The sequence below is a fragment of the Myotis davidii genome, unplaced genomic scaffold (assembly GCF_000327345.1).
Source record: "Myotis davidii unplaced genomic scaffold, ASM32734v1 scaffold69, whole genome shotgun sequence".
NCBI lineage: Eukaryota > Metazoa > Chordata > Mammalia > Chiroptera > Vespertilionidae > Myotis > Myotis davidii.
This window is the reverse complement of record NW_006300363.1, coordinates 2,421,363-2,436,148: the sequence shown is the minus strand read 5'-3', so window position 1 is coordinate 2,436,148 and position 14,786 is coordinate 2,421,363. Positions and strand designations below refer to the sequence as shown.

The window sequence follows — 14,786 nt, the reverse complement described above, 5'->3', positions numbered from 1 at the left end:
GTATAATGGAGTGATATTTTAATTCAAATCAAAAGATGAGTTATAAAAACTTGGTCAAACCAACTATGCCTAATCATATTAATAAGTTAATTCCTTTATAGAGGGTATTCATTTACACTCTTTTTTTTTTTTTTTGGTCTTTTATGGCTACTGTCATATAGAAGAAACTAAAAAAAAACCTGATTTTTAACTTTAAGAAACTGGGACCTATTAAAGATACACAGAAATGAAGCCTGCTCAGTAACTTGCAGAAGTAATCAATTTCAGGATCCTAACAAAAGGTAACTGCAAATCTGAGATCCTTCCTAATTTCTGAGTATGTCCCATAGAACTCTGTTTGTTTATGTTCCATCCTTTCCCACAGTAAGGGTATACAGAAAAAAAGACAAGGACATGAAAAAGGACAAAGCAAGGATAAATATGTGAAATGCGGTATAGCAGATAAAGTACTGGGCTAGGACTTAGGAAAACCAGGCACTATTTCTAATTTGGTCCCTCTGTGGGCAGAGGCAAATTATGATCTATAATAATAAAAGTGTAATATGCTAATTAGCTGGGACGAAACCTCGACTGCAAGGGAGGGATCCAGGCAGCCTCTGGCAGCTGTGAGGGAGGATCGTGGCAGCTACGGCTGCGAAGGCCTCCTCTTGCACGAATTTCGTGCATCGGGCCTCTAGTACATACATAAAAGTAAGATCCTTTTTGAAAATAAAACTTTATGATCTCACACTACATACTTATGACTCATCCCCAAAGCTTATTTCTGGGCTTAAAAAAAATCCCTAAGCAATCTCAGAGACTACCTTTATTTACATAAATAAGAGTACTCCAGCACAAATGTTTATTATACAAATAAATTACATTAGGAAGATTTCCACATAATGAACCTTAATGTAATTTATAGGCAAGTTTCCTAGGTCTTATGTTTTTATGAATTATCTAACAAAAATAAAATACATTTTTATCTACAATTAGGAATCTGTGTAAGCGGAGGGCTGACTTAAGTTATACACAGACTTTTGACCACAAGAGTGTTCAGTACCCCAACCCACAACTGTTCAAGGGTCAACTATATAAACATTCCAGAAAGTGGGTGATTATCCAATTCTGTGATTATCTCATTCCCAGAGCACACACCTGGCAATAATTTGGAAAGTTAGACCACAAAAACAACTGTTTCTTTTGTTTTGTGGAAAGTAATATCAAATTTCATTTTAAAGGATTCCCTTAAATTTTCAGTCTTTAAGTATATGCTTCCCTGTCTTTTCTCTATTATCTCTCTTTTTTTTAAAGGGATATTAGGTAATTCTTTTAAACTTCCTCCCTTCCCCAAATACATTTTAAAGTACATACCTCCACGTGATACCGAAGGTTGGTCTAGGAGAAGGATACGGCCATATATCCAAGGCAGGTTTAGCATTATAATTAAAATAAGGGACTTCTCGGATTCCTCCTTTCCTGGCCAACTTTTTTAAGTCATCATTAGGCAAAACAAATATGCTCTTCTTGCTGCTCTTGGTGAGAAACTTTCTATAGGATGGTAGAGCTGTACCTGAACGAGTTTTCTTGGGTCTTGAAAATTTCATGAGTTTCACTTTGTCTCTTGTGGAATATTCTTTGCTCACAGTCATAGATGTTACTAGAGTGCCTCCTGTGGTGGTCAGTGAGTCAGTCACTGTTGTGATGACCACCGTTTTGCTCTGCTCCTTCACAGAGATGATGTCCACACTGCTGCCTGGGGAAGGTGTGGAAAGCTTTGTTACTGTTGTAGTCGTGGTTGTGACAGATTTGGCACAATTTTCTGTGGAAGAGACCAAAGTTTGCTTATCACCTTTTGCGACTTTGATTACAGTTTTTGACTCTGTGGCCACTGTGGATGTCAAGGTGGTGACTTCTGTGATGACTGTTTTTCTTTTCAAGTCTCCATTGACATTTTCATCTTTGTTGGTGGGCAGACCATTTTCATCAATAAAATCATTACTGAGATTAGATTCCTCTCCAGAAGTAATAGGTGATGGAGAAACTTTCTTAACTTCTGAGGTTTCAATTTCCATATCTTCCACCTGATTCACTGCACTGCTTTCTGGGGGTGGTGTGGTAGTTTGTGTTCTCTCACTCTCTCTGGTTAAGGGCAGGGTCTCTAGGCCATCTTGGTAGTCACGTTCAGAATCTGAAGATCTCAGTGAACATGATTTTGTTTCCAAGTTGTTTTTTTCATTAAAATCTTCCATGATGACATCACCATTCATCAATGGTTTTACAGATTCTTTAACAGTCAGAGATTTAATATCATTTTCAGGGATTACTTTATTTATATTATTAACCTTTGGTTCGACGTCACCACTTACTCCTTTACTCTCAGAGATTTCTTTCAAGCATTCACCTTTCAAATATACTTTAGGTTTATTATCTTTTCCATTTATTTGAAAGGTACTTGCTTTCTGTCCTTTCTTTTCAGACTCTTGATTTTCATTGTTCTTTTTGTCAGAGCTACTTTTTAGATTTATTTGATCAATACATTTATTAACTGGTCTCTCCTCTAATTTTTGTTCTTGACTTGTTTTTTTACCATTTGTTTCCATTATCTTACCCTGAAGCCTGTCATCACATTTTCCAGTGGACTTATCTGAAACAAACTCACATTTCAATGGTTCCGTGCCTTCAATACCTTGTTCTTGAGTTATAAACTGCTCAGAAACACTGTCATTGCTATTCTGAACAATCATATCTTCTTCACTGTCTTGAATAGATATAGTATCAGAACTATTTTCCAAAGTGCTGTTATATTCAAAGTGACATCCCAATTTTCCTTCAAAGTCTATTGCTTTTGACAGAGATGAGATATCTCTGTCAGTACTTTTAGATACTGATGGAAATAAAGGGCTCTGGGAAGGAGAAACAATGGTGTTATTATTCTGCTGTGTGAGTGGTTTTTTGTTTTTAGAAGTCAAAGTACCAATTTCATCTGTACTGGCTAATTTAAAGTCATCAATGAGAAAATCACTTCCTTTTGTTTTAATCTTACTGGGTTCCAAGCCTTTACTGCTTGGTTCCGAGAGCCTCTCATCTATGTCATTTCCAACAGAATTTTGTTTCTGACAGTCTGTCTCTGGGCTCTGAATGGAGATGTCCTCTAACATTTGATCTTTTGGATAAAGTTTACTTGTGGTATGATCAGGATCACTGATTCCCAGAACTGAGGAATCACTTTCTGAGCATTCCTGAATAAAGTCTTCAGATTTATCATTACTTGCATTAGAATTCTGTTCTTGTCTAAGCACGCCTCTTTGACACCCTTCTTTTGCTTTTGTTACCACTGGTGACTCAGACAGACTTTTCAAAGAACTTGTAGAGGTCTTTCCTGCACCCTTAATTTCACCCTCCAACTTCATTTTTTCAAGTCGCTGTTTTTCTTCCAGTGTAAACTGTTTAATTCTCCTTTCAAGAAGTCCATCTAGTTTGGAGGACTTAATTTTCTTTTTATAACTAGTCCTTAGATGAAAACCCTCACTGACATTGACCACATCTACTTGAGAACTTTCCTGACAGTTTATAGGTGACTCTGTTTTCACATCATCATCTATTTCCATTGGCTCTTCCTTAAAGGATCTATCATTGTCAGAATCTAAGTCTTCTTTTATATCTGTAAAACAAAGACAAGTATACAAGTGATATTTTTACTCTTAAAAGTACAATTCATGATAGTATTTTTATTTTCTAATATATGATTAAAATAGGTTAACAGACAGGGCTAAATGTTATAAAAGGTTAAAAAATCAATATATTCCAAATATTTAAACATTCTAATTCTTAGTATCTAAAAATGGTGGACTACTACAATGTAAAATTACTTGCTATATGATAGCTACTGCATACACAGTACCTTCATTTAAGATCCTATGTAGAATATCTTATAGTTAAAAAAATATCTGTTCGGCCAGTGTGGCTCAGTGGTTGAACATCCACCTGTCAACCAGGTCAGGACACATGCCTGGGTTGCAGGCTCGATCCCAAGTGTGGGGATGTAGGAGGCACCCGATCAATGATTCTCTCTCACCACTGATGTTTCTATCTCTCTCCCTCTCCCTTCCTTCTGAAATCAATAAAAATATATTTAAAAAAAATGTATCTTAAGGCTCATGCATTATCTCACTTATCTTTTAAAAAACAACTTTTCACAAAACACAATATGAGCTCCACAAAACATTTAATGTAGAATTATCTCATGATCCAGCAATAACACATAAGTCCATATAAGAACTTATACACAAATGTTCCTATCAGCATTATTCATAATAGCCCCAAAATAAAAAGGACACAAATGTCCATCAACTGATGAATGAATAAACAAAACGTGGCATATCCATATAATCGAGTATTATTCAAAATTTTTTTTTAAATGAAGAACTATTGATACATGCTACACCATGGATGAACCTTGAAAACATTATGTTAAGTGAAAGAGGCCAGTAACAAATACCACATATTACATGACTCCTTTGATATGGAATGTAAAGACAGGCAAATCCATAGAGACAAAAAGTAAGTTACTGGGCTGGGGAGGGGGACAAAGGGAGAATTGGGAATGCTAATGGTATGGGTTTCTTTTTGGGGTCAAGAATATGTTCTAAAATTGATTGTGGTGATAGCCGAACAACTCTGTGAAATACTAAAAGCCACTAAATTGTACACTTTAAATGAGTGAATTACAAGGCAAAGGATTGTTTCAATTACGCTATTATCAAAAAGAGACAATGCAATACCTTTCCTGCTGTGCGAATTAGATACAGTGCATTTTTATCACCCCTAGGCTGACCTTCACAATGGGCTCTCCTTACCTTGGTCCTTCTCAGTAATCTTTGAAATGTCCATTTCACTTTGGTCTGCTCCTCTTGCTGCACCTGAATCTTTTACCTCGTCTTTCTCAGAATCAGGCTCTGTTTTTATTTTTTTTGGACTTCGTGGGCTTTTTCTTCTATCTGATTCATCCATATTTTCATCCGTATTAGTTTTAGCTGAAAAGAGCCAAGTATATATTAACTACAAATATTTTGATTATTAGCAATTTAATATATCTGAGTGGAAATTATCAAGTACTTTCCAGCAATATACTTCATTATTTTTAATTAAAAAAAAAAAAAGTTGACCCAGATAAGAAAAAAAGCTAAAGGAGCTCATCACCACCAAATCAGAAATGTTAAAGGGTTTTCTCTAAGGGAAAAAAAGGTAAAAAATATGCACAATAAATACATATCTATCAATAACTTGAATCTAAAAATCAAACTAAGCAAACAAGCAAAACAGAAACAGACTCAGAAATATAGAGAACATTCTGATTGTTGCCAGATGCGGGGAGTAAGGGGGGTAGGGGGTGGGGTGGTTGGGAGAATGGGTGAAAAAGGTGAAGGGATTAAGAAATACAAATAGGTTGTTACAGAATAGTTATGGGGATGTAAAGTACAGCATAGGGAATATAGTCAATACTATTGTAATAGCTATGTATGGTATCAGATGTGTGCAAGATTTATTGGGATAATCACTTAGTGAGTTATGTAAAGTCTAATCACTGGGGAGTATACCTCAAATTATATAATAATGTATGTCAAATGTAATTTAAAAATGATTTAAAAATTGAAAAAAATGATTTTAAAATAGGGGAAAAAAACAACAAAAACTGACCAAATTAACTAAGTTGTTAGATAATCCCAGGAGGTGTTTAGGGAAGAGAGTAGGAGAGTCTGGGGTGCTGTCATGGTCAGTGTCTCAGAGAATGTGCAGTCCATGAAAACCAACCCAGATGTATGTCTATGAGTTGTTTTCTGTATGTTTATTATTCTTCAATAAAGTGTTTGTTTTTTTAAGTTCAAGATCCTATATATACTTTCTTATATATTCCAGTGACCTAAAGCATAAAAGGAATGACTTCATTTTATATGTGCTTTAGAAGCCGTCACAAATGAGACTATTTCAGCCTGTTCATTGACTCCAGAAAGTTTGCATAGTGGTTTTCCACAGACAATGTGTTACATAACCATATTAAAATTGGATAAATTTTCTGATCCCCTAGAACAGTGGTTGGCAAAGTGCAGCTCGAGAGCCACATGCGGCTCTTTGGTCCCTTGAGTGTGGCTCTTCCACAAAATACCACGTGCGGGCGCGCAGTGCAATTGAAACTTCGTGGCCCATGCGCAGAAGTCGGTATTTTGTGGAAGAGCCACACTCAAGGGGCCAAAGAACTGCATATGGCTCGCGAGCCGCAGTTTGCCGACCACTGCCCTGGGGGAAAAAAAGGAACATACACAAATTTTGTAATTAATTTCAATGGATTCTTGGATAAACTTGAAGTTTATCCATTGACTCCAAGTGAAGAATACTTAATTCTGTATCACAGAATTAAGAGAAATATCCAAATGCAATGTGTGGCCTTGTTTGGACCCGATTTACTGCCAAGAGTAAAAAGGCATCTTTCAGACAATTGGAGCAATGGCAGTATGAGCTGAGAATCCATTGTTAATTTGCTGAATGTGATAATGGCATGTAGCCATGAAAAAAATCCATTTTAGTTAGAGATACATACTGAACAAATTTGGTGAGTAACATAATTTTGGAAATTTGCAGGAAAAAAGTGGGCAGTGACAACTGGAGAGTGTTAGAATTTGATAATTATTGAAGTTGAAGGATGGTTACATGGGAGTTCATTATTCTATTCTCTTTTCTTCTGTGTAGTTTCAAATTTTCCATAAGAAATAAAAAAGAAACCCACAAAACAGAACTATTGTCTGGGTGAATATTCTTAAATCTTAGAGAGGCATTTTCTACCTTTTATTTTCTTTTTCACTTGAACTAAAATATCTCAAGGACGTGGCAAGATGTACCTATTTTTTATTTAAATAAATGAATCCTTCCAGAAAGGTTTGAACGAGGATAGGAAAAAGAATGCAAAAAACACAGTCAGTACCTGTCAAAATAGCAGCATAGTGGTAAAAGAAGAAAAGCATCATACAAAAGGATGACGGGATGTGTCTGGACCCCACAGGTAACAAAATAAAAAAAAAAACACCCTAAACTGATACCCTTCATTTCCAATGCTTCTTCAGTTATTGCAGAATTGCTGGGAAACATTTTTTCAATGGTTTCAAGTTGCTCAAAAAGAGTTTTATATGACAATGGTAATCCTGATATTTAAAACAAATAACTATAAAATACTTGGGGTTTTCCCCCTATTGAAATCTTCTCGACATAAACATTAATATACACCCATTACTAAAGCTGATAAATTAATGTGCAAAGCAAATGCACACAATCTGAGTTAGAATACAGGTAACATTAGAGTTAAGAAACACACAGCAGCCAAACAACGCATCTGTGCCTCTATCACGATCAAATTAGATTAGCCATTATAGGGAGCAACAGTTCTGAGATTATAAACGGTATAATCTATATTGATTTATATAAATAGTACAAACATATATTATTGCCTTTTCTGTGGTTCCTAGTCTGTAGTTAAGCTAAGCTAACAATATGTACTGCTGCTTTCCCCCCTGCTAACACCTGGAAGGAAAGGCTCAAACGATGCTAGAAGACTACCTTGGTACCCGACTGTTAAGGCTCAGCATTTGGACAATGGAAAATCCTATGTTAAGAGAGTGGATATAAAAAAAATTTGCAAAAGCCTAAATATTTTGCATATTGATAATCAGAACTTTATTTCAAGGTTAAACCAGGTCAGACAAAGTAAGACAAAAGCTCTCTAGAATTTTGAGTGTTATATGGGTAACTAGTGCAACAAGATGGTGCTAAAAAAATGTAATGGGCATTACCATGGACATTTAGCCTGAATATAATCTATATCTACACTAATAAAAGACAAAGATGCTAATCGACTGTACCTTCACTATGCCCACCAGCCAATCAGAGCGACTATATGCAAATTAACCCAACCAAGGTGGCAGTTAATTTGCATATACCGGCTGGGAGCGAAGACTGAAAACAATGTGGAAGCGAAGCACTGCAGAAGGGAGCTAAGTAGAGGCAGCGGAGACAGGAACGGAGTCAAGGCGGCGGGAGGCGGGAGGGAAACCAGCCGGGTGGCGGGGCGGGAGTGAAACCCACGGGTTTCGCTTGCTTCTCTGCTTCGCTCCAGCTGCAGAAAGCCCTATTCTTGTAGGAATCTTCCTGCAACGGGCCTCTAGTATATATATAAAAGCCTAAGCGACCGTTAAGACCGGACAACTAGACTAGCAGGTAGCTATGATGCACACTTACCACCAGGGGGCAGATGCTCAATGCAGGAGCTGCCCCCTGGTGGTCAATGTGCTCCCATAGCCAACCTCCCACAGCCAGCCAACCTCCCGAGGTTCCTCCCCCTGGCCAGCTAGATTGGCCCTGATCGCAGGCCAGGCCGAGGGACCCCACCCATGCACAAATTCATGCACCGGGCCTCTAGTCAGGTAATAATAGACTGGTAATAAAATAGAAAAATTCATTGAGAATGTGCAAGACTCTTCTAGTTTCCATACAATAAATTCCAGTGGGCCTTATATGATACATTAGTTTTCTATTAAAAGATAATCTCATAACTTCCCTAAATTTCAAAAATCTACCAGTCCAGTTTTCAATACAACCATTCACAAAAAAAAGCCAGATCAATTAGCTAGATATGTGCATAGTACCTGACACTTATACCATAGACTTCACAGGAAAGAACATATCACACCATAAATCAGCAAATTATACTGCACAGTGAAGAGAACTGCTTTTGAAAATCGCTTAATTAACAGAGAGAGACTGCATGGTAGAGTGCAAAAAGGGCAAAGGAAGCCAAGAGATATGGACTCCAGCCATATCACTCTTGATCTAGTATGAACTTCAGTATTTCACTTAACATCTTCATGAAATAATCTTGTAAATTATGAATTTCAATATATAAGGTTTCTTTTTTAGAAAAATATATTTTTATTGATTTCAGAGAGGAAGAGAGAGATAAGAAACATCAATGATGAGAGAGAATCATTGACTGACTGCTTCCTGCATGCCCCCCACTTGGGATTGAGCATGAAATCAGGGAATATGCCCTGACCGGAATCAAACCATGACCTCTTACTTCATAGCTCGTTGCTCAACCACTGAGCCACACCGGCTGGGCTCAATATATAAGGTTTCTTAAAAGGACAGTTCACCTCTATAGTTCTATGATTCTAAAGTCATTACCCAGTAGCATAAATTGAGTTAATCCCTCATTTAAGTGACAGTGTTATGGAAATCTCTATCACTTCCTTTCTAGTTTTGTCACGTGCTATAATGCTGAGGTTACCAGATGTATGATTCCTCAAGGAGTCAAGTAGTACTGAATTTAAGATTTCAGAAAAAACAATTAGGTGGCTGAGGCCTTTTGTCTTTTCTTTTTTTAAAATACAAATTCTATTCCATCATCTCTCATTAACTGAAATCCTAGGTATCAAAATCCTTTGAATAAAGGTAATCTTAAAACTTATCAAGTTTTTAATAAGCTACATTAGTAATTTTGAACATTCTATTAAAAATTTCAGAAAAAGTATTATCTATATATATAAAAACCAAGCGACTGGAACACCCAAATGACCGGAACAACTGATCACTATGACGCACACCGCGGTGGCCAACCAGCCCAATTGGGGTCCTGATCAGCACCCCCAACCTCCCATGTCCCCTCCCCCACTACCGGCCCAGCCTGACTGGCCCCCAACCACAGGGGCAGTGCCGCTCAGCCAGAAGCCAGGCTCATGGCTGGCAAGCGCAGCGGCCGTGGTGGGAGCCTCTTCCACCTTCATGGCAGCGCTAAGGAGCAGCAAGCTGAGCAGTAAGGAGCGAGGGGTCCCGGAATATGAGAAGGCACAGGCCAGGCTGAGGAGACTGTCCCCATCCCTCCCCCAACCCCAGTGTATGAATTTCGTGCACTGAGCCTCTAAAGAAAGTACTATAAATCTATAAGAAATAAATATGAAGGAAAAATACTTCAATTACTTACTTCCTTCAAATGACTTTCTGTAATTCACATTAGTATTGCCTGGCAATTTAGGAACAAACCTATAGACGTGAGTTTTACTAATCCAGCTCCAACCACCATATCCTGTTACTCTGTATTCCTCTCCTTTTTGTTTCCAAACCTGTTGTAGGAAAGAGAATGCTTATAAAGTACATGTGTGGCTCTATACATTTTTACCAAACAAAATCAACAGGCAGACAAATTAATTAAATTTATCAATTTTATTTTCAGCAAAAAATCAAAGATTTATGAAAAAACCCTAATTTTTCTTTCTGATATAAAAAATGTAACACAATTTTACAATGTGATGACAATTTCAAAAAATTGGTCTAATAACTCACCTATATTCTACTAAGATAAATCTATGCTTATAAAATTGCCAGAAAGATTACTTCATTCCAACTTTATGAAAAGATTATCAAAAGTACAACAAACTATCAAGTACTCAAAGTTGTAGAATAAAAGTCTCAGAAATGGCGAACACTGTTTTAAAAATTGTTAAGAAAAATTACCTGATGTTTAACTGGAAATGTATATTTCACCCACGTAGCTTGTTGCATCGTTTCTTCCTCTTCTTGTTTCTTCTCCTTTTTTTTGACTTTCTCTTTTTCTTCTCTTTCAATTGATGTCATCCTGTGTAACCTAAGAATATAAGAATACAAAGATACGATTACATGTAACTTAGAAAAACAATGTAAAAATTAAGTGCTGAAAATTAGGAAGACAAAAACAAATAATGGTTAGATGTAATCCACAACCCAGACAACCCCAACACAGAAAAATAAGCAGATGCACAATTCCATAATAGGAAAAATCAAATTGTAAAGAGGCAAAAACAAGACATGCCATGTTCCCCTTAAGTAATACTCATTTATAATTGATTCCTAAAATATTTCATGCATACACCAATAGTTACACAAAAGAGGTATTATATTACAAACACACAACTACCTGGTTTTTAATCAATAAATAACTGCACTAGGAGATTTTTCCATACCGGAAGATACAGATCTTTTAAAGAATATACCACTGCATGAATATACTATAATTTATTAATCCAGTTGCCTATTAAAAAGAATACTTTATTTCTTTCTCCCCAAATAAGACCAACAAATCCAAAAACTTTTATTTTCAACCAGTATTTCTGATTCTATCTAGCACTGTGCATTTTAAAGCCTTCACATGGTCCACTAACATAGAATTCAGGCTTTCTACAACCACAGAGCAAGGGGCCCACATGTCTCCTGCTTCTGGGCCAGGGAAGGGCACAAATTAGGCATCATTAGGTATAGGACATAAGCCACACTTTTTTTTCAGGCCAGACAACAGGTATCACTGCATTCCCCAGGTAGGGGATGGGCAAGCCTGTGGTGAAACTCTACATTAAGGTGTTTTAGACGAGCAGTTGCCAACCGGAGGTCCGCAGACCACTGGTGGTCCGTGAGGTCCGAAAGGTTGGCGATCACTGTTTTAGACTATATGTGCACGAATGGAACTATTTCCTACAAGCAGGAACATTAACCAAGACCTACAGAGAGAAGTTCCTGTCTTTCTGAGAGCTCCAGTGGCAGAATTTTTTGCATCACCCTCTACCCAGCTGTAGCCTATTTCTCATGCACAGCCATGTGGCATGAACAGAGATCTTTTGTCAGCGTGCAGGGAGGGAGGTGCTAATAAGCTGTGAAAGATTTAATTATTTTTATCTCCATTCCTAACCCAAAAACTCCCTACCTATCTTTAGGACCCCAGAATCTAGCCTCCCTGAGACTGACAGAACTTATGCTAATAAGCTGCACACAACTAGTAAAGCAAACATCCTTCTTCTCTCACAGCTGATGGGAGGCGAGGAAAGGGAATGGATTCTCATTGGGACTAACTCACTGAGTCAAATACCATCAATTTGCTATCAACCACTCTTGGAACCAGGGAGAGGGGCAAGCTCTGTAAGGCAGAGCATGGTGGGTAACCCCGACAGCCTCAGCCCACCAGAGTAAAGAGGGAGTGACTGAGGACCATGTAGCATCTCTCAACAGTTTCTGTGGGCTCAGCTTTAAACGCCTCTGCAAAGTCAGGTCCAGCACTGTAACTGTCCGTCTTCACTTTCACCGACAGTGGCCAGGGATGGCGCACTGTGTGGGGAGAGCAGCAGTGCAGTGACACTCTAGGGCAGCGGTTCTCAACCTGTGGGTCACGACCACTTTGGGGTCAAACAACCATTTCACAGGGGTCGCCTAAGACCATTGGAAATTAAAGGGTTGCTGCATTAGGAAGGTTGAGAACCGTTGCTCTAGGGGCTCATGGCCGAGCTGGGCTTTTGGCTTGTACTCTAGTGTTCACAGGAAACAGATCCATCTTCATCAAACGCTTAACTTTGGCAGGGAAGCCAGGCCTATGAGGTGATATTGGAGCTCATCTGTGAAGTTAGCTAAACCAGAGTAAATTCTAGGGTTCTCACACTGCCACCAAAACAATCCTTAGGAGAAAAAGCAGCAACAAAGGAGCTCCAAAGGAGTTCAATTCCTCTTGGCTGGGCAGAAAGCTTGGCTACTGCTGCCCGCCTGGAGGCCCCAGGAAGGAAGCTCTATCAGGCCGGACTGCACAACTCCACCTGCTGCTCTACATTAGTGGGTGCACTGGTAGTAGATGTTCCTTCTACATGACCCAGTTCAACTGAAAGCTGGACCAGGAATATGGACTGAGCATCAACTCCACTCCTAATCTCCATGTGGTGCCCAGGGTTTTTGTCCAGTGTGTGTTTGCTATGACAACCAAAGCTACAATAAGCAATGCTTTCTGGCGGTTTTGGTTAACTTGGGGAGTATCCTCCCCTGTCCCCCAGTGCTGGGATGACTAAGTCCAAAGGTTCATGCACTTAAAATGCTGACAGTGCCAAACTGCTCTTCAGAACTGTACACTTTACAGTGCCATCAATTATAAAGCCACTCTGCTTCCCATACCTTCACTCAAGTTAGTACCAAACTTCTAAATTAGCCCAACTGAGATAAGAAATACTATCCCATTGTTTTTATTTACATTTCTTTAATTATAAGAGAAGTAACCTTTTTTTATACATTTCTACTGGCCTTTCGTATTTATTTTCTGCATAATGCCTGTTCAAATCCTTTGTCTTGTCTGCAATGGACTATTAGTCCTTTTCATTTATAAAAATGTCTTTGTCAATTAAGGAAATTTTCCATTTGTAGTGCAAATATTTTTCCTCAGTTTGTCATGTCTTTTGAGTTTGATTACATTATTATTTTCCACTCAGAATTTTAAATACATATATCCACTCTTTTCCTCTATGGCATCTGGGTTTTAAATCTGTTTAAAAAGAAAGTATCACAACAAAAACATAAATTAATTTGTGGTTTCTTATTGAAGTTTTGTTTTTATTGTTATTCAGTTTTGGTGTGTTTTTTTAATCTTCATTTATCTGAAAGTGTTTGCTGAGGCAGAGATTGAGCTGATATTTTGTGCAAACATGCCCTGCCCTCTTTCTTCCTCTGGCATTCGATGTTATCATAGCCAGATTCCCACGTGTGCTTAGGTCTATTTCTGGATTCTCTGTTCGATTCCACTGCACTGCTTCCTCTGCAGTACAAATTATTTTGATCATTGAAGCTTCAAAATATGTTAATAATAATACCAATCCCTTTTTCTATAATACCTACTTCCCTTTTCCTACACATTAATTTTTCTAGATGAAATATTATCATTTTGGTGAAACTTCCCTGCACATGGAGAAAAATCCTATTTAATAACAATGCAAATAAATATTAATTTTTATAAATTACTACATAGCATCTTTAGAAAATATACACATCTAGGCATATATCTTTTTATTTACTAAAAGTATCCTTTTATATCTCTAATAAAATGATTTCTTCGCATGATCCTGAAGATATCTTGTTAAATTTATTCCTAGTTGAGGTTTCTTTTTTGTTCAGATCTTTTCTTTCATTATGATTTTTTTAAATATGTAAAATGTAACCAGGTTAAGAAACAGAACTTTATCAATAACCAATACATCTGAAGCTAGTGTGTCCCACCCCAGGTAGTCATTATCCTGGGTCTCTTTCATGGATTTACCACCCATGTATGTATCCCAAATAGTATCAAGTTAGCTTCTAAAAACTCCCTACCAGAATAAAACCTGCTACATGAGTGAAAGAGCAATATTGTCACTGAGGAAAAAAGAACTTTTCTCTGGATCATAGTTTACAAGAGCCCCTTCTGGTAAAATCCAAGGGCAAGTTCATGAGCAAGACCTGGAAGGCACTGGGCTCACCACACTGAGGCTCTGGCAGACTGTGTACATAGGTACTGGAGGCAGGATCTGAAGAAGACTGCTCTACATTTCCTGTTTCTGGGCCTTCTGAGGATCTGTGGTGTGAGCTGTAACAATTCTCAGTTCTCTCCCTTCTTGTGTACTTACTATTTGTACAGCTGCACTATTGCTTCCAGTTTTACTGGTGCTGCATTCTCTCTTGTTCCCCTTGTCCCTGTGGGTTTATGCTTTTAAAAAAATCCCTCTGCCATAGTTTTGGTGGAGCTCAGCAGGGGGCAAACTTAAGTACTTATTCAATTTGTTATTTTTAACTCAGAACTTCTACTGTATTTTCCACATGGTTACTGCTTATATACATAAAACCTATTGTTCAATATGGTAGCCATCTTACTTGATTTTCATATCGTTTCTGCTAGTTCTTCTAAGTATATAATTAGATCAACAGCATAATTGTGATAAACTGCCTTGGCTATA

At 37.7% G+C, this 14,786-nt stretch overlaps 1 protein-coding gene and 1 long non-coding RNA gene across 12 annotated transcripts in view; one reads left to right on the top strand and one right to left on the bottom strand.

Moving 5' to 3' along the window:
- The window catches only part of LOC107185132, a 25,344-nt gene extending 13,771 nt beyond the window's left edge, over positions 1–11,573 (top strand). The window contains exon 3 of the long non-coding RNA XR_001516047.1: positions 11,427–11,573. This is a non-coding gene — a long non-coding RNA (uncharacterized LOC107185132). The remainder of the gene's footprint in view (positions 1–11,426) is intronic.
- BPTF (bromodomain PHD finger transcription factor) overlaps positions 1–14,786 on the bottom strand; it is a 134,486-nt gene that overhangs the window by 47,983 nt on the left and 71,717 nt on the right. For all 11 annotated transcript variants that reach the window (XM_006776681.2, XM_006776683.2, XM_015572437.1 and 8 more), the window contains 4 exons: positions 10,537–10,666; positions 10,007–10,145; positions 4,839–5,015; positions 1,354–3,643 (listed from right to left, as the gene is read on the bottom strand). In XM_006776681.2, the coding sequence (XP_006776744.1) occupies positions 1,354–3,643; positions 4,839–5,015; positions 10,007–10,145; positions 10,537–10,666 (2,736 nt within the window). The remainder of the gene's footprint in view (positions 1–1,353; positions 3,644–4,838; positions 5,016–10,006; positions 10,146–10,536; positions 10,667–14,786) is intronic.